This window comes from Macaca thibetana, chromosome 1 (assembly GCF_024542745.1).
Source record: "Macaca thibetana thibetana isolate TM-01 chromosome 1, ASM2454274v1, whole genome shotgun sequence".
NCBI classification, from domain to species: domain Eukaryota; kingdom Metazoa; phylum Chordata; class Mammalia; order Primates; family Cercopithecidae; genus Macaca; species Macaca thibetana.
The window spans coordinates 12,309,931-12,327,878 of NC_065578.1; the positions used below are offsets into that span (position 1 = coordinate 12,309,931).

Here is a 17,948-nt window from a genome sequence, read left to right on the forward strand (position 1 = left end):
ACAGCCCTGAGTGAATCAGCTCAGATTTCCATTCAGTTTCCGAGCAGACAGGCAAGTGCTTCCCAAACACACCCCATTGAGAAGCTCTGCTCCAGGACAGCACTTCTAAAGCAGGTTTTTGTCATTAGGTACTAAGTGGCCCTGCCTAGAAGGGGAATGTTCATGACACCAGCCTTAGCTGAGTTCCAGAAAAGTCTATTACAGAGCTGTGATTTCAGTCTACGAAACTGTGAACTCATTTCCTCTTGGACTGCGAATGTTCTGCTTTGGTCAAGAGAGAAACGTATCCCCAGGTTGAGTAATCTTGGTTGAAGCTGTAATCAGCAGCCTCTGATGTGAACACGGAGCAGTTCTGAGCCATGTTTGTGCTTGATGAGTGTGTTGATTTCACTCCCATGAACTCTGAAAACGATGAATGTCATTCATCCATTCATTCAGGCAGCGGAGACTGTGCTAGTGGCTGGGCCATAAACTTACAGCAGGGTGGGGCCTGGCCCTCAAGGAACTTGCAGATGCTGTTAGGGAGAAGGTAGTAAATGCCAAAATGTTATCAAATTCTACGCTAGTTTAGAGGAAATTACTTCCTCCTGGCAACGTGGAAGAGCTCTGAAGGGAATGGGGTTTTACCTGGGCAGTGAACGATAGGTGGGGTTTGGAAGGGCACTGATAGAGCTAAAAGATGAACCTGCAGGTGCCCTTGGCAGCCCCTCCTCAGTAATCTACAGAAGCCACCATCTAGGGCAGCTCAGTCTACTCCAGACCTTTCTTTAGGAGTAGAGAGGAATATAACTGGGAGCTTGTCAAGAGTAATTGGTGCCTGTGAAGACACAGTGGTTGGGAGCATGGGTTTGAGAGTCTGAATAGACGGTAATGTCTAATCCATGCATTGACACTTGCTCATTTCATGGGCAGTTGACTTAACCTCTCAGCCTCACCATTGTCAGCTAAAAAATGAGATGATACTAGTTTGCGAGGCTTCTGTAAAGAACAAGAGAGCGGCTGGGCGCGGCGGCTCACGCCTGTAATCCCAGCACTTTGGGAGGCCGAGGTGGGTGTCAAGACCACCCTGGCTAACACAGTGAAACCCCCGTCTCTACTAAAAATAATAATTAAAAAAATTAGCCAGGCGTGGTGGCGGGCGCCTGTAGTCCCAGCTACTCAGGAGGCTGAGGCTGGAGAATGGTGTGAACCCAGGAGGCGGAGCTTGCAGTGCGCCGAGATCACGCCACTGCACTCCAGCCTGGGCGACAGAGCGAGACTCCGTCTCAAAAAAAAAAAAAAAAAAAGTTCAAGAGAGCATGCACCTGACACCACAGTTTGCACAGTCTCCTGTACATCCAACAAATAGCACTCGTTATTAAAACACCTTGTGGATTGCCTTAGAGGTTAAATGCAAAGATCTGTGAAAGATACACATGAGATTTAAGTTCCTTTCCCTCTTGAAAGGGGAGAGAGGATAGATCTGACTGAGAGATAATGTCATACCTGTATTATGTCGTAAGGATCTTATATCCTGTCCGTTCTTGATGGTGTGGCTGTGAGCAAAACATCAATATTCAATTTGCCTAGTGACTTTATGTGACTCCTTGCTATTGAAAGGAAAATGGAGTCCCTCTCACTGGCCCCTCTTCTTCATTGCCCAGTTCAGCTGCAGAAACCCTGAAAATGCTGCCCTCAACTTTGGGAGGTGACCCAGAGGGGACACCCCCCAGCCCACCAAGAGCCCAAAGCAAACTCTAGGGCATTGGGTACTGTGCAGACTGCCTCCCAGCTTGAACTCAGGGAACGTGGTTTCACATCTTCACGTGCTGGGTTTCTCCTGATTTCTCCAGAGGAACTAGTGACACGCATCTGATCTCCTCAGCTTTGACATGCTTCTCTTACATTTTACGGAAGAGTCACATGCCCCCAGTGCTGATAGCACACAGTCAGTTCTCATCTCATCATTGGCCTCAGCCTGCAGGGGCCGACAGGACCTGCCACAGTGAGTGGGCATGGTTGCTGCTCGTGTGAAATCAAACGGCAGCGCAGCCAAGTTCCCCTTCGCAGGTGCTGTGCTATCTTCAGCTACGCCATCTCTTTCATTATGGGGGAAGGTGTTTAACAACTCGGGGGTGAAGCCTGGTGGACAGTGGCAGGGACATAAATACAGAAGATAATTTTAAAGAAGTGTTCCAGCCAGGTGCAGTGGCTCAGACCTGTAATCCCAGGACTTTGGGAGGCTGAGGCGGGCAGATCACCTGAGGTCAGGAGTTCGAGAGCAGCCTGGTCGTCATGATGTAATCCCATCTCTACTAAAAATAAAAAAAAAACAGCCTGGTGTGGTGGCAGGTGCCTGTAATCCCAGCTACTTGAGAGGCTGAGGCAGGAGAATCGCTTGAACCCAGGAGGTGGAGGTTGCAGTGAGCCAAGATTGCGCCACTGCATTCCAGCCTGGGTGACAGAGTGAGACCCTGTCTCAGAAAAAAATGTTCTACCTGAATGTATAAATGTACTTATGCTGTCACTCAACAGGCATCTACTAAATACCTACCATGGTGCCAGACTAGCAATCTATGGGGCAGTGTGGACTTTAGTTAGCGCTATGTATGCCTGGAGGAAAATTCAGTGAGGGGACATGTCTGTGGGTACAGAGTGGCAGGCAGGCCAAAGCCTAGATTAATTCACAATTCTCTAGATTTTCCAGGGCCAAACTTTTGGTCCAGTAAGCAATTTACCAGGCTCCATGGAAGGGGTGAAGGGGGAAGAACGTTCACTGGCCGCATCAGTGATTATGCCGATCACACCCAGTGGCCACTGGAAGTTGAGGGCCCACAGCTCTGGGTTAGGGAGTGGCTTTCTTTGTGTAAAGAAGCTTTGGGACTTCAAAAGTTAGTGGTTGCATCAGTAGTCCAGACGAGGTCAGGCGTGTTCAGGGTGGTGTGGCTGTAAGCAAAACATCAATATTCCAAAAGAAGGTTTCAACACTAGGTCAGGAGATGGGCCAGGCTATGGGACACAAGGGGCAACTCAAAAGGTGTGGTTGAGGCCGGGTGCGGTGGCTCATGCCTGTAATCCCAGCACTTTAGGAGGCCGAAACGGGCTGATCACGAGGTCAGGAGATCGAGAACATCCTGGCTAACATGGTGAAACCCCGTCTCTACTAAAAATACAAAAAAAATTAGCCGGGCGTGGTGGCGGGTGCCTGTAGTCCCAGCTGCTCAGGAGGCTGAGGCAGGAGAATGGCGTGAACCCGGGAGGAGGAGCTTGCAGTGAGCCGAGATCGCGCCACTGCACCCAGCCTGGGCGACGGAGCGAGACTCTGTCTCATTTAAAAATAAAAAAAAAAAAGGTGTGATTGAGAGAGGGAAAATTCTGATGCCTTTCTCCTGATTGCGGGAACCCTCTTCAATGATGACTGAGGGAAGCAACGGCAAGCAGCGAAGTTGGGGACGTTTTTGAACTGAGCGGAAGGACTGTAGAGAGATGTGAGCACCTCAGTGACTGCAGCGGGTGGTTGGCAGAGGCTGGAAAATGTTGGAGGTTGGCACCTTTCTACGGTTTGGGGTGTGTTTATTTTCAGGCTTTTGGGCTCAGTTTTGCGATGTGATAGAAAAATAATATACAAAAGCCTGTGTCTGGGCAAAGGAACAGAAGTAGGTGTTTTTGTCTTCCAAATAGACATTTTAACATCTCTTCAAAAGCATAACTTTATCTCAAATGTAATTGGGGAGGTGCTAGAATTAATTATTAGTTATCCTAGAGTTTGTTTTATAGGGGAAAATCAGAACTTCCTAGAATATGAATTAAAAAAAATTCTGCTTCTCAGCAGCCACAAGTCATTCCAGTACCGTTTCATCATCTATCTACAAAGACATATTTATTTGTGCATTTATTTATTTATTTATTTAAAAATTTATTTTGAGATGGAGTCTTGCTCTGTGGCCCAGGCCAGAGTACAGTGGTGCGATCTCAGCTCACTGCAAGCTCCACCTCCAGGGTTCACGCCATTCTCCTGCCTCAGCCTCCCGAGTGGCTGGGACTACAGACACCCGCCACCACGCCCAGCTAATTTTTTGTATATTTAGTAGAGATGGGGTTTCACCGTGTTGGCCAGGATGGTCTCGATCTCCTGACCTGGTGATCCGCCCGCCTCAGCCTCCCAAGTGCTGGGATTACAGGCGTGAGCCACCGCGCCCGGCCCCTTTGTGCATTTAGACACTAGGGCGGCCCAAGATGCTAGAAAACACTGAGCAACATGAAAGACTCCTTTAATCTGTTGACTAATACCCTAGGTTTCCTTTGAAAATCCCAAGGGTAACTCAGCTTGTAAATTGTTTACTTTAAAAATCAGCGTCACCAGTTCAGGATAAAATGCTGTAGAAACTGCTCCAGCAGTCAGATTAGGGAGCTGCAGGTCCGCAGAAATAGGAGTGGAAGAAACTTTTCCCTCACATCAGGATGGAAACGGCACAGGAGCTCCTTAGCTAAATTTTATGTAGACGACTTAACAAGATGAAGTCCCCATCTAAAGACTCAGCATCGCAAAGGGAGAGCCTTACTTTGTTCAGTAGATCTGTTTCTACCCTAAATGTTGTTTGTCAGTAGAGCTGTGACAGGTGGTAAAATGAATTCCCACTTTGGGAGGCCAAGGCGGAAGGATTGCTTGAGCCCAGCAGTTTGAGACCAGCCTGGACAACATAGTGAGACCCCACGGTCTACAAAAAATAAACCAAATTAGCCAGGCATGGTGGTACACACTTATAGTCTCAGCTACTTGGGAGGCTAAGGTGGGAGGATCACTTGAGCCTGGAAAAATCGAGGCTGCAGTGAGCCAAGATCGTGCCACTGCACTGTAGCCTGCGTGACAGAGGGAGACCCTGCCTCAAAAAAAAATTCTACTGGATTTGCATTTGTTTACTTCTTTTCTTTCTTTCTTTTTTTTTTTTTTTTTTTTTTGTTTGGTTTTTGAGACAGTCTTACTCTGTTACCCAGGCTGGAGTGTGTGGCAGGCACTATCTCCGCTCACTGCAATCTCTGCCTCCCAGGTTCAGGTGATTCTCGTGTCTCAGCCTCCCAAGTAGCTGGGATTACAGGCACAAGCCACCACGCCCAGCTAATTTTTTGTATTTTTAGTAGAGAAAGCGTTTTGCCATGTTGGCCAGACTGGTCTCGAACCCCTGACCTCAGGTGATCTGCCCTCCTCGGCCTCCCTAAAAACTGGGATTACGGGTATGAGCCACCGCGCCTGTCCCACATTTATTTCTGATTGTCAGTGGGTGATGACTTCAAATACTTCCCAGCCATCACCTGCCCAGTTCTTTCTCTCCTCACTGCCACTGTCCTGTGTAAGCACCAACCCCTCTCCCTTGTCTTGACAACAGAAAGAATCTAAGCTTCTGTCTGCTTCAGCCTGATCCTGGCACCTTCCCTGATACACACAGTCCACTCACTTACTTGAGTTAGAGTGGCCTCTGGGACTCAACTGAGGTCACCCTGCCTCAATATCTCCTGGCTTCTCTTCACACTCCAAACGCAACTGAAACCCCGTCCTTACACACTTCTACAGAATCACCGCTCCACACCTCTCAGCCCCATCTCTGTCCTTCTCAGCCCCTCCACCCGGCCACACTGACCACCCACCCTCCCGTGCAGCGCCCCATGCTCGTTCTGGGCTTCGGGGTTAGTTAGCACCGGCTGTTCCCCTGTCTAGAACTCACCCATTCACTCAGCAGCTGCTTACTGAGTGCCTGGTATGTGCCAGGGATTTCAGGCATTGTGGACATTGAGATGAAGCAGCCTTTATCGAGCTTATATTCCAGTAGGACGGACAAGTAGTGAGTAGGTAGCAGGGTGCGGATAAGCACTCAGGTATATGTGCTGTGGAAGAGGGGAGGGGTACTCGCTTAAATGGACAGTCCAAGAAAGTGCCCCTGCTCCTTTTTTTTTTTTTTTTTGAGATGGAGTCTCCGTCTGTCACTAGCCTGGATTGCAGTACCGCAATCTCAGGCTCACTGCAACCTCCGCCTCCAGGGTTCAGGTGATTCTTGTGCCTTAGCCTCCAGGGATTCCCCTGCCTCAGCCTCCTGAGTAGCTGGGACTACGGGTGTGCGGGACTATGGGTGCGCGGGACTATGGGTGCACACCACCACACCTGGCTAATTTTTTGTATTTTAGTAGAGACGAGGTTTCACCATGTTAGCCAGGATGGTCTCGATCTCCTGACCTCGTGATTGCCGGTCTCAGCCTCCCAAAGTGCTAGTAGGATTACAGGCATAAGCCGCCGTGCCTGGCCAGAAAGTGCCCTTTGAACAGAGATCTGAAGGCATGAGGGAAGCTATCTTATGTGTTCAAGAAGCTATCTTTTTTTTTTTTTTTTTTTTTTTTTCAGGCAGAGTCTTGCTCTGTCACCCAGGCTGAAGTGCAGTGGCGCAGTCTCAGCTCACTGCAACCTCCACCTCCTGGGTTCAAGCGATTCTTGTGCCTCAGCCTCCTGAGTAGCTGGGATTACAGGCATGCAGCAGCACACCTGGCTAATTTTTGTATTTTTAGTAGAGACGGGGTTTCACCATGTTGGCCAGGCTGGGTTCGAACTCCTGACCTCAAGTGATCTGTCCACCTGAGCCTCCTAAAGTGCTAGGATTAATTGCTTATTTGATGTGTTGCTTATTTGTTTATGGTGACCCCACTCCACTCCAGGAGTACTCAAGTCCTTGAGAGTGGAGACCTTAGCTGTTCACTTCTGTCTCTAGTGCTGAGAACGTGGCCCAATGCATAGCAGGTGCTTGGTAAACATTTGTGGAAGGAATACAAGTGCTGGGAGCTGAGGCTGTAGAGGTGAACTCACGAAGGCTTCAGTCTTGATTTTTGCTGCTGCCTTGACTTGCACAGTTCAGAGGAGAGAGGGCTGCTGCTGCTCAAAGAAACACCTCCTTTTAGAGCAAGTCACACCTTCCTTCTAACCTGCTGTTGCTGAAAGTTTAGATTCATCCAGATTTCTCCTGGGAAGGGGACACACTGGAGGAAGTCAAGACTGTGGTCATTAAATAAGACTGGAAGATTCTAACAAGATGGGATTTCATAAGAGGCAGTGAGGTGCCAGGGGAAGCGATGGTTCCTGACTACCAGGAATTTGATTTCTGGGAAGATGAGGATGGCACGTGGGCAGAAGGGGAAGGATCTCAAAACCCAGGGAGGGAGGGAGCAGGCATTTTAGCCCAAAGCTGCCAGAGGAGCACATCACGAAAATGCACAGCTGCTTTTTCGTTGTATGTGTGAGTCCAGGGATGCGGTCATAACATTGGGCTTTGTGTCCGCTAATGAATCCCGTGAACTTGGCACATCACTGAACTTTTTTTTTTTTTTTGAAACACAGTTTCGCTCTTGTCAACCAGGTTGGAGTGCAATGGCACGATCTCAGCTCACTCTGCCTCAGTTCAAGCAATTCTCCTGCCTTAGCCTCCCGAGTAGCTGGGACTACAGGCCTGTGCCACGACGCCCAGCTAATTTTTGTAATTTTAGTAGAATACAATGTTTCACCATGTTGGCCAGGCTGGTCTCCAACTCCTAACTTTAGGTCATCCACCTGCCTTGGCCTCCCAAAGTGCTGGGATTATAGGCATAAGCCACCGCGTTTGGCCACATCACTTAACTTCCAACCTTGTTAAAGAAACAATAATTCTGACACTTGTTAAAACTGTAAGGAAGGCCGGGCGCGGTGGCTCAAGCCTGTAATCCCAGCACTTTGGTAGGCTGAGACGGGCGGATCACGAGGTCAGGAGATTGAGACCATCCTGGCTAACACGGTGAAACCCCGTCTCTACTAAAAATACAAAAAACTAGCCGGGCGAGGTGGCGGGCGCCTGTAGTCCCAGCTACTCGGGAGACTGAGGCAGGAGAATGGCGTAAACCTGGGAGGCGGAGCTTGCAGTGAGCTGAGATCCGGCCACTGTACTCCAGCCTGGGCGACAGAGCGAGACTCCGTCTCAAAAAAAAAAAAAAAAAAAAAAAAAACAACTGTAAGGAAGACTTTAGTCAAGACCACTGTAATAAGGGCCATTGCAGTAGGGAAGAGAGCTCAGTTTCACTTCTGAGTAAAAGGAAAAGTGGTGGGTTTGTAGCCCATAAGCAGAATGAGGGGGTCAGTGGGTGGAAAATTCCTAAGAGATGTCCGGGTTGGGGGGATTCTTGCTAAACTGGCCTAACAGGATTCTTTCTGAAGGCAGGCCAAGGGCCTAGCCACCATAGCACTGCTGTGAAATCAAGTCAGTTGGGAGACACCATGTAAACCCTACATTGTGAGTAGTAAATGTGGGTGAGAGGGTGTTAGGACAATGAGGTATCTTCCACGTTAAGTGGAATTTCCAATGCTGCGTCAGTGCCAGATCTTGAACAACCCCAAATGCACCTGTTTGAATACTTACTTTTCCTCCTTGCCCTAGACACTGAGTTTTATTCTAGCTACTCCCTGGTCACTGATTTAACTCAGCAGCTGTCAGCTGATGTGAGGAGGAATTGGGAGCTTACAGTGAAGAGAGCACGGATTTAGAAACAGGTTCTGGAGAGTCTGCAGACAGAGGGCCACGTGGAGAGGGGACAGTTGGCAGTGTCCAGGCCACTTAACCACTTAAGCTGGGCCTTGTGCTGAGAAGTTTCTCCTGTAACTATGACATACTATTTGTTTGTTTCTTTGTTTTGAGACCATGTCTCGCTCTGTCGCCCAGGCTGGAGTGCAGTGGCACGATCTTGGCTCATTGCAACCTCCGCCTCCTGGGTTCAAAGGATTCTCCTGCCTCAGCCTCCTGAGTAACTGGGACTACAGGCATGTGCTACCATGCCTGGCTAATTTTTGTATTTTTAATAGGCACAGCATTTTGCCATGTTTTTTAGGATGGTCTCAAACTCCTGGCCTCAAGTGATCTGCCCGCCTTGGCCTACGAAAGTGCTGGGATTACAGGCCTGAGCCACTGCACCCAGCCATGACATAGTATTAGAAAGAAAAGATTTGTCTCAATGAGAGCTGGTTTTGAAGCAATGGGGAAAAGAGAATTTATCGGGGTGATTGGCCAATCTTTTGGGGGGGAAATTATATTTCTCTTTTATTATACTTCAAAATAAATGTAAGACAAATAGAAATATTAAACATAAGAACAATACCGTAAGGAAAATATAGGTGAATATTTATGTGGTCTTGAGGAAGGGTTTGTGAGTGTGACGTCAAAGAGAAGACAAGTTTAAGAAGTTTGACTACTGATATAGCTTGGTCATTTGCAAAAGAAAGATGTAGATGCCAACTAGGGAAAAAAAATGCCAGCAGCATTTAGGCTCAAGAGTAAATTCTTAAGGTACGAAGAGTGCTTACAAGAGGGAATGCCGTGCAGAGAAAAAACTGTCACAAAAGAAGACAAATGGATGAAACGACTCGCTCCACAAATCAAAGAAATGTAAATAAAAACAGAAGACTGAAAACACGTATTTAAAAGATTTTTATTAAGAATTTGGACTATTACCATACAATTACAATAACAGCCTGATTGAATGTTCCATCTAAACTCTAAAGTACTTTTTTTTTTTTTGTCTCCCAGGCGGGAGTGCAATGGCTCGATTTCGGCTCACTGCAACCTCTGCCTCCTGGGTTCAAGCGATTCTCCCGCCTCAGCCTCCCGTGTAGCTAGGATTACAGGTGTGCGCCACCACGCCCGGCTAATTTTTGTATTTTTAGTAGAGATGGAGTTTCATCATGTTGGCCAGGCTGGTCTTGAACTCCTGACTCAGGTGATCCACCCGCCTCAGCCTCCCAAAGTGTTGAGATTATAGGCGTGAGCCACCACGCCCAGCCAACTCTGAAGTATTTTTAAAGAAATGGCAGGCCGGGCACAGTGGCTCATGCCTGTGATCCCAGCACTTTGTGAGGCTGAGGTGGGAGGACTGCTTGAACCAGGAGTTCAGGAGCAGCCTGGGCAAGGTAGTGAGACTTCTTCTTTACAAATATATATACATAAATATATATATAAATAAAATGAGACCTCATCTCTATAAATACAAAGGAAAGAAAGAGAGAGAAGAAAAGGAAGGAAGGAAAGGAAGGGAAGGGAAGGGGGAAAGGGGAAGGAAGGAGAAAGGAAGAAAGAAAGAGAAAGAAGAAAGAAAGAAAAGAAATTCTGTTTGAAAAAGAAATGCCCACTTTGGGAGGCCGAGGCAGGCGGATCACCTGAGGTCAGGAGTTGGAGACTAGCCTGGCCAACATGATGAAATGCCATCTCTACTAAAAATATAAAAATTAGCTGGGCATGGTGGTGTACACCTGTAATCCCAGCTACTTGGGAGGCTGAGGCAGGAGAATCCCTTGAACCCAGGAGGTAGAGGCTGTCATGAGCCGAAATTGTACCATTGCACTCCAGCCTGGGTGACAAGAGTGAAACTCCATCTCAAAAAAAGAAATGCCATCCTGTAATATGTGCGATCTAAAGAGTTATTAGACATGAATGCAAAGATAAAACGTATTCATGGTCAGTGATTTCATATAAATAAGCATTGCTTAAGTTTATTTTTTCTCAAAATTAAGAACCCCAAGAGACAGATGATTTATCAAATTATCTTCTTCTGGGAAATAGAAACTTCATCCTAGCTTTTTTTTTTTTTTGAGACAGAGTCTCACTTTGCCGCCCAGGCTGGAGTGCAGTGGCATGATCTCATGATTCTCCTGCCTCAGCCTCCCAAGTAGTTGGGGTTACAGGTACCTGCCACTGTGCCCAGCTACTTTTTGTATTTTTTTTTTTTTCTTTTTCTTTTTTTTTTTTTTTTTTTTGAGACGGAGTCTCGCTCTGTAGCCCAGGCTGGAGTGCAGTGGCCAGATCTCAGCTCACTGCAAGCTCCGCCTCCCGGGTTCACGCCATTCTCTGGCCTCAGCCTCCGGAGTAGCTGGGACTACAGGCGCTGCCACCTCGCCCGGCTATTTTTTGTATTTCTTAGTAGAGACGGGGTTTCACCGTGTTAGCCAGGATGGTCTCGATCTCCTGACCTCGTGATCCGCCCATCTCGGCCTCCCAAAGTGCTGGGATTACAGGCTTGAGCCACCGCGCCCGGCTACTTTTTGTATTTTTAATAGAGATGGGTTTCACCATCTTGGCCAGGCTGGTCTTGAACTCCTGACCTCATGATCCACCTATCTCCACCTCCCAAAGTGCTGGGATTATAGGCGTAAGCCACCGCACCCAGCCCAGCCTAGCTTTTTAAAAGAATCACAACAACGACAAATTTCAAAATAAGTGGATCGGTTGGTTGCTGCTGCATTTGGAAACTTCCACTGAGCCGTGTTCAGCTGAGGCTGGGTGTGGCAGGAAAGAGTGTTTATATGAGCATGCGGGTACACCACTCCAGAACTGAACTTGTAAGCCAGGCTGTGGGTGCTGGTTTATGATGGCAAATTCGTCACTCTACGCTTGTAGAAACAATTGTGTGTGTGCACATATGTGCATCCTTGTATGTGTGTGTGTGCGTATGTATGCCTATGCACACATGTGTCTTGGGGAAAAGAGGATTGGAAAGTGAAGGCATCAGCACATGATCTGAATTTCACAAGGACGGGGAAAAGAACATCAGATGCTGGCTGGAAACATCCAGCTGACCTAGTAGGAACTCTTCACCCAGGGAAGCCTTCAGCCTAGATAATAAGAGGGACAACTGGGGATCTCTTGTTAAAGTTCAACTTTCCCATGGAGCAAAAAGAATGCCAGGGTGGTAAGACAAAAGACATGCATCTTAATCCTGACTGTCATTCATAAAACACCTTTTGTCCATTCAGAGTGATTTTAGTACTCCGCTCTGGGGGCCAAGAGTAGAAAAGAGCAAGAAGGAATTTTTATCAAGTTACGCTTTCAATGAACTGAGCTTTCTATGAAAGAATTCAAACTAACTTCATTGAGCACTTGATTTTTTTTAAAGCAAGGATTGTTTTAAGTTAGATACACCAAATAAGTAAGTGATTGTACTGAACAGCTCCAGAAAACATGTTTAAAATTGATGATTTGTTAACTAAGTTCAAACCAGGGGAGGGAGAAAATAAAATGGGAAGCTCTATACGTTTTGTAATAAGGACTACTTGTCTGGCAAAGGGATATTTGCCATTGAGCTCAATATAAATACACTAAATGTTTGCTTATACCGCAAGTCATGCATTTTTGTAGGAACCAATCACCAAGCCTTACCTCTACACCTACTGTGCAAAAGGCCACAAAGAGAGGCAAACCATTTGCGTGCATGGAAATATTCAGTTATTGCTAACTAGTAAACCCCCTGCCGTATACCCCAGATTAAAAAAAAATGTTTAAAATCTTTAGATAGCTCATCCAAAGCTATCTGTACTGGATTAGGACTCTAGAATCAAAGAGCAGGCTCATAGAACAAGTGAACTTACTTCAGAGGCTTCCTCCCTCTAGGCATCAAAGAAGCTATAATCAAATATTTATTAGCTGTGCCTCTGGCTGGGCCGTCTAAGCAGTGGGGAGAATAAGGTTTCTTAAGGCAAGGAATGGATTGCTAATGTAAGTGCTGCCTAGAGACAAACAAACATCTGCTCTTTAATTACACAAAGGAGTCTCCAAGCACCTCCCTCCCCTCGCTCCCGGGATGTGTATGCTTGTGTATTTTGCAACAGTGTTTAGTCATGGAATTTCCAGAACCACTGGAGTCTAGGGAAGAAGCCCATGGCCAATGAGTCACATTTTTAATGCATGAAGAAGGTGGTTTGGTGATTTTTAGAGATGATGGTTGAGCATAGTCATGAGTGGTTTGGATCACTGCAACAGAAGTTGAAAAAGAGGATACTGTTGTTATCTGCTCTGTCTCTCGTTGTAGAATTCAACCTAGTAGTCCACTCCAATCCCCTGCTCCACCAGAAACCTTTTTTTTTTTCCTTTGAGATGGAGTCCCGCTCCGTCGCCAGGCTGGAGTACAGTGGTGTGATCTGGGCTCACTGCAACCCCTGCCTCCCAGGTTCAAGCGATTCTCCTGCCTCAGCCTCCTGAGTAGCTGTGACTATAGGCGTGCACCCCCATGCCCAGCTAATTTTTGTACTTTTAGTAGAGACGGGGTTTCACCATGTTAGCCAGGATGGTCTCGATCTCTTGACCTTGTGATCCGCCCGCCTTGGCCTCCCAGAGTGCTGGGATTACAGGCGTGAGCCACCACGCCTGGCCCAGAAACCTTTTTCATTGGCATGACACATCATTTGTCCAAATGTTAATGCAGAAAAGCCAGGGCCAGGGGCAGTTCATTAGTTTGGCTGTGGTTTTTTTTTTTTGAGATTGAGTTCAGGCTGGAGTGCAGTGATGCAATCTTAGCTCACTGAAACCTCTGCTTCCTGGGTTCAAGCAATTTTCCTGCCTTAGCCTCCCGAGTAGCTACGATTACAGGTGTTCACCACCACAAAGGGCTGATTTTTGTATTTTTAGTAGAGACAGGGTTTCACCATGTTGGCCAGGCTGGTCACAAATTCCTGACCTCAAATGATCCACCCACCTTGGCCTCTCAAAGTGTTGTGATTATAGGCGTGAGCCACTGCACCCAGCTAGTTTGGCTCTTGGTGTTACTAAGTGTTCTATTGGCATCTTGGCATCCCTAAGCAGATTACTGACCCTCCCCTGTAGACAGTAATCTCAACTGTAAAGTAAGAGGTAAAACTCCATGTAATCTATGAGGTCTGTGGTCAGAGCCTGTGGTTCTAATTGTCAAAATGAACAGCAGTCTCAAAATTAAGTGGAGAGAGTTTGATTTTAAAAAGATGGAAGTTAGATGTGGTGGTGAGCACCTGTAGTCCCCACTGCTTTGGAGACTGAGGCGGGAGGATCGCTTGAGCCCAGGAGTTTGAGGTTATAGTGAGCTAGGATTGTGCCACTGCACTCCAGCCTCAGCAACGGAGGGGAGACCCTGTCTCTTAAAAAAAATTAATTTGAAAAGAAAGGGAAAAGAAGAACAAAATCAATAAAAAGATGGAGACCCGAGTTTTGCATGGAGTCTGCAAAGGGGTATGTTTAGAAATCTTTCCTGTTGACTCTAATTTAGAGTTTTTAGGTCTAGATGAATATGTTAATTCATCATATGAAATGACACCAGGAAGAATCAGGTTCCTTATTGAAAAGGAAAGATGTACGTCCCCTGTCCAGGCCACCTCGGTGGGGCCCCAGGGAGGGGCTGGCTGCTCTACCTTTTAATGCTTTCATTTTCCTTTGCTTTGCAACGGAGATAACCAGGGTGCTGATGGACCAGAAGTGCTGCAAGGAGAATGGTTTGGTTTCTGGCACCACAGTAAGCCAGAAAAAGGACCCCAAAAATAAAACAAAAATTTCCAAAAGAAATGGAAAAGAAAATAATCCGAATGTAGCCGGCAAGTTTGGTCTGCTTATGCGGTTTCCACCTTAAGCTCTGACTCAATCTTTCTTCTTCAGCCAGCACGGGCCAGCCAGAAGATGACGTTGAGACTACAGGTATGGAAGGCGGCGTTGCGATGCCAGGTGCCGAAGATGATGTGGTGACTCCAGGAACCAGCGAAGACCGCTATAAGTCTGGCTTGACAACTCCGGTCAGTGTCCTGGGAAGAGAGGAATTTTTTCTGTAGGCATGTGATCACATGCAGGGTTATGATGTATATTTTACTTTATCTATAAAGTAATCTATATATAATATATTATAATCTATATATAATCTATTTATAATATATATCTATAAATATATCTATCTGTAAAATCAGCATGAGCCACCATTCCAAGGAATAGTAATGTGGCTCATCAAAGAAGAATAAGTCCTCACTTAATGTTATTGATAGGTTCTTGGAAACTGTGACTTGAAGCAAAATGACTTATAAAGAAACAACATTATTTGAGGACATGCTACATGTCGTTTTCCCTAAAGTCGCAGTTTCCAAGAATCTATCAACAACGTTAAGTGAGGACTTACGGTCCTTCCTAATTTCATCCACGTAGCTGGTGTGCTGATCACCGGTGGTTTGAAAGTAGAAGCCGAAGCTTCTCAAATTGGTAAGGAGTCAAGATTTTACATTTTCAATCCGTTACAGCCCAATTTTCAATACAGTGAAAGTTTTCTTGGCTGTTGTGGCAATGTCATTGCTATAAAGGGTTCTAAATATGTCTTCTCGGCCGGGCGTGGTGGCTCACACCTGTAATCCCAGCACTTTGGGAGGCTGAGGCAGGTGGATCACCTGAGGTCAGCAGTTTGAGACCAGCCTGACCAAGATGATGAAACCCCATCTCTACTAAAAATACAAAAATTAGCCAGGCATGGTGGCGTGTACCTGTGATCCCAGCTGCTCAGCAGGCTGAGACTGGAGAATAGCTTGAACCCAGGAGGTGGAGGTTGCAGTGAGCTGAGATTGCGCCACTGCACTCCAGCCTGGGCAACAAGAGTGAAACTCCTCCTCAAAAAATAAATAAATACATAAATAAATAAGTAAGTAAGTCTCCATTTCTTTTCTCACTATAGACTTGTAATAAACAGGACTAGAAAGTAAGTAAGTCTCAATTTCTTTTCTCACTAAGACTTGTAATAAACAGGACTAGAACCAGTCCACAGACCACATGATTACAGATTATTGAGCCTCTCAACCAACACATTCTTAACCTGATGAATTTTAATTAACTCATATGTGTTGCATACCTGCCATAGACAAGACAAGGTGCCAGGCAGTGGGAGGGATTGAGGAGGTCAATGAGCCACATCTTCGACCTTTGAGGGACTCTGTGATTTCTTTGGTAACAGAACAGAGGTTCCTGCCTGCTTGTCTGACCTGTACACCAGCATCTCCTTCATTTTCTCCATTTCTGCCATCTTGGCCTTTCTGACCTTTGAACACACCAAGCTTGTTCCAACTTAGGCTTTTGTTTTCTCTGCCCAGAACACTGCCCAGATCTTTCCATGAGTGACTTTTTCTTATAATTCTCAAGTTTGATGCCATCTCAAACAGCCTAAAGTAATCTCACCTCCACATCTGTTGGAAGTAAAGCTCAGAGTCATAGAGAAAACGAACACTTAAAAGATTTTTCACCAAGGCAAATTTATTTCTGTAGAAGGGTGTTTCTCGCAGGACTGGTTGTCACAAGAGCACACTGAACAAAGGAGGGAAAGGGTTTTTTTATTCTTAATGCAGTTTGTCCCTACTACTATGTTCATTGGCTGGAGTTGGGGACAGCACAATTTAAACTGAACCCAACTGGCTAACTTGAAAGACAGTTTTGGCCGGAAGAGTCGTTACAGCGGGAGGAGGGGTAAATTACAGAATGGCTGACTTTTTCTTACAATTCTTTTTTTTTTTTTTTTGAGACGAAGTCTCGCTCTGTCGCCCAGGCTGGAGTACAGTGGCGCAATCTCAGTTCACTGCAAGCTCCGCCTCCCGGGTTCACGCCATTCTCCTGCCTCAGCCTCCCGAGTAGCTGGGACTACAGGCGCCTGCCACCACGCCCGGCTAATTTTTTGTATTTTTAGTACAGACGGGGTTTCACCATGTTAGCCAGGATGGTCTCGATCTCCTGACCTCGTGATCTGCCCATCTTGGCCTCCCAAAGTGCTGGGACTACAGGCGCCGCCACCACGCCCGGCTAATTTTTTGCATTTTTAGTAGGGACAGGGTTTCACTGTGTTAGCCAGGATGGTCTCGATCTCCTGACCTCGTGATCCGCCTGCCTCGACCTCCCAAAGTGCTGGGATTACAGGCGTGAGCCACTGCGCCCGGCCTTCTTACAATTCTTAAGGTTGATGCCATCTCCAACAGCCTAAAGTAGTCTCACCACCCCCCATCAGAAGTCACCCTCTAGCCCTTAGGTCAGCAAACTACCCACCAGATTTGGCCCACCCACTGTGTTTGTAAATGAAGTTTTATTGGAACACAGCAATGCCCATTCAGTTGAGAATTGTCTGGCTGCTTTCCTACTGTAAGAGTGGAGTTGATTCGTTAGGACAGAGACTGTGTGGCCTGTACAGCTGAAATATTTACCCATCTGGCCCTTTACAGAATAAGTTTTCCAAAGGCTAGTCTAAGTCTAGTCTAGACAAGGCTAGCTTATATTTCTTTCAAAGCACTCAAAATCATATCAAACCACCCTTTGTACTTGTTTACCTACTAAGTGTTTATATTCTGCTTCCCCGCCCCAGAATGCCAGCTTCAAGAGAGCAGAGAATTTATATTATTCACATTATAATCCTGGGGCTTGGAACCATGCTGGGCCCATAGGAGGTGCTCATTAACGTATGTTTTATATTGTGGTTTAAAAAAATAGCATGAAATGTATCATCTCAACCATTTTTAAGTGTACAATTCAGTAGTGTTAAGTATATTCACGTCATTAAACCGATCTCCAGAACTTTCATCCTGTAAAACGGAAACTCTACCCATGAAAGAATAACTCCTCATTCTTCCCTTCCCCCAGCCCTTGGCAGCCACTATTCTACTTTCTATCTTACGAATTTGACTCCTGTAGGCACCTCATATAAGTGGAATCATTCAGTACTTGTCTTTTGTGAGTGGTTTATTTCACTTAGCATAATGTCCTCAAGGTTCATCCATGCTATGGCATGTGTCAGATGTTTGTCCTTTTTAAAGTTGAATAGACCAGGCATGGTGGCTCACGCCTGTAATCCCAGCACTTTGGGAGGCCGAGGTGGGCAGATCACGTGAGGTCAGGAGTTCGAGACCAGCCTGACCAACATGGAGAAACCCCATCTCTACTAAATATACAAAATTAGCCAGGTGTGGTGGCGCATGCCTGTAATCCCAGCTACTCAGGAGGCTGAGGCAGGAGAATTGCATGAACCTGGGAGGTGGAGTTTGCGGTGAGCCAAGATTGCACCATAGCTCTCCAGCCTGGGCAATGAGCGAAACTACATCTTAAAAAAAATAAAAATTAAAAATAAAAAAATAAAGCTGAATCATGTTCTGTTGCATATATAGACCATATTGTAGA

General features: G+C 46.3%; 2 protein-coding genes across 4 annotated transcripts in view; one reads left to right on the top strand and one right to left on the bottom strand.

Annotated features, from left to right (window-relative positions):
* Positions 1–17,948, bottom strand: part of DHRS3 (dehydrogenase/reductase 3) — a 1,035,619-nt gene that overhangs the window by 543,124 nt on the left and 474,547 nt on the right. The gene's annotated exons all lie outside the window — the stretch shown is intronic.
* PDPN (podoplanin) overlaps positions 1–17,948 on the top strand; it is a 36,858-nt gene that overhangs the window by 10,614 nt on the left and 8,296 nt on the right. For all 3 annotated transcript variants that reach the window (XM_050789181.1, XM_050789192.1, XM_050789198.1), the window contains exon 2: positions 14,424–14,557. In XM_050789181.1, the coding sequence (XP_050645138.1) occupies positions 14,424–14,557 (134 nt within the window). The remainder of the gene's footprint in view (positions 1–14,423; positions 14,558–17,948) is intronic.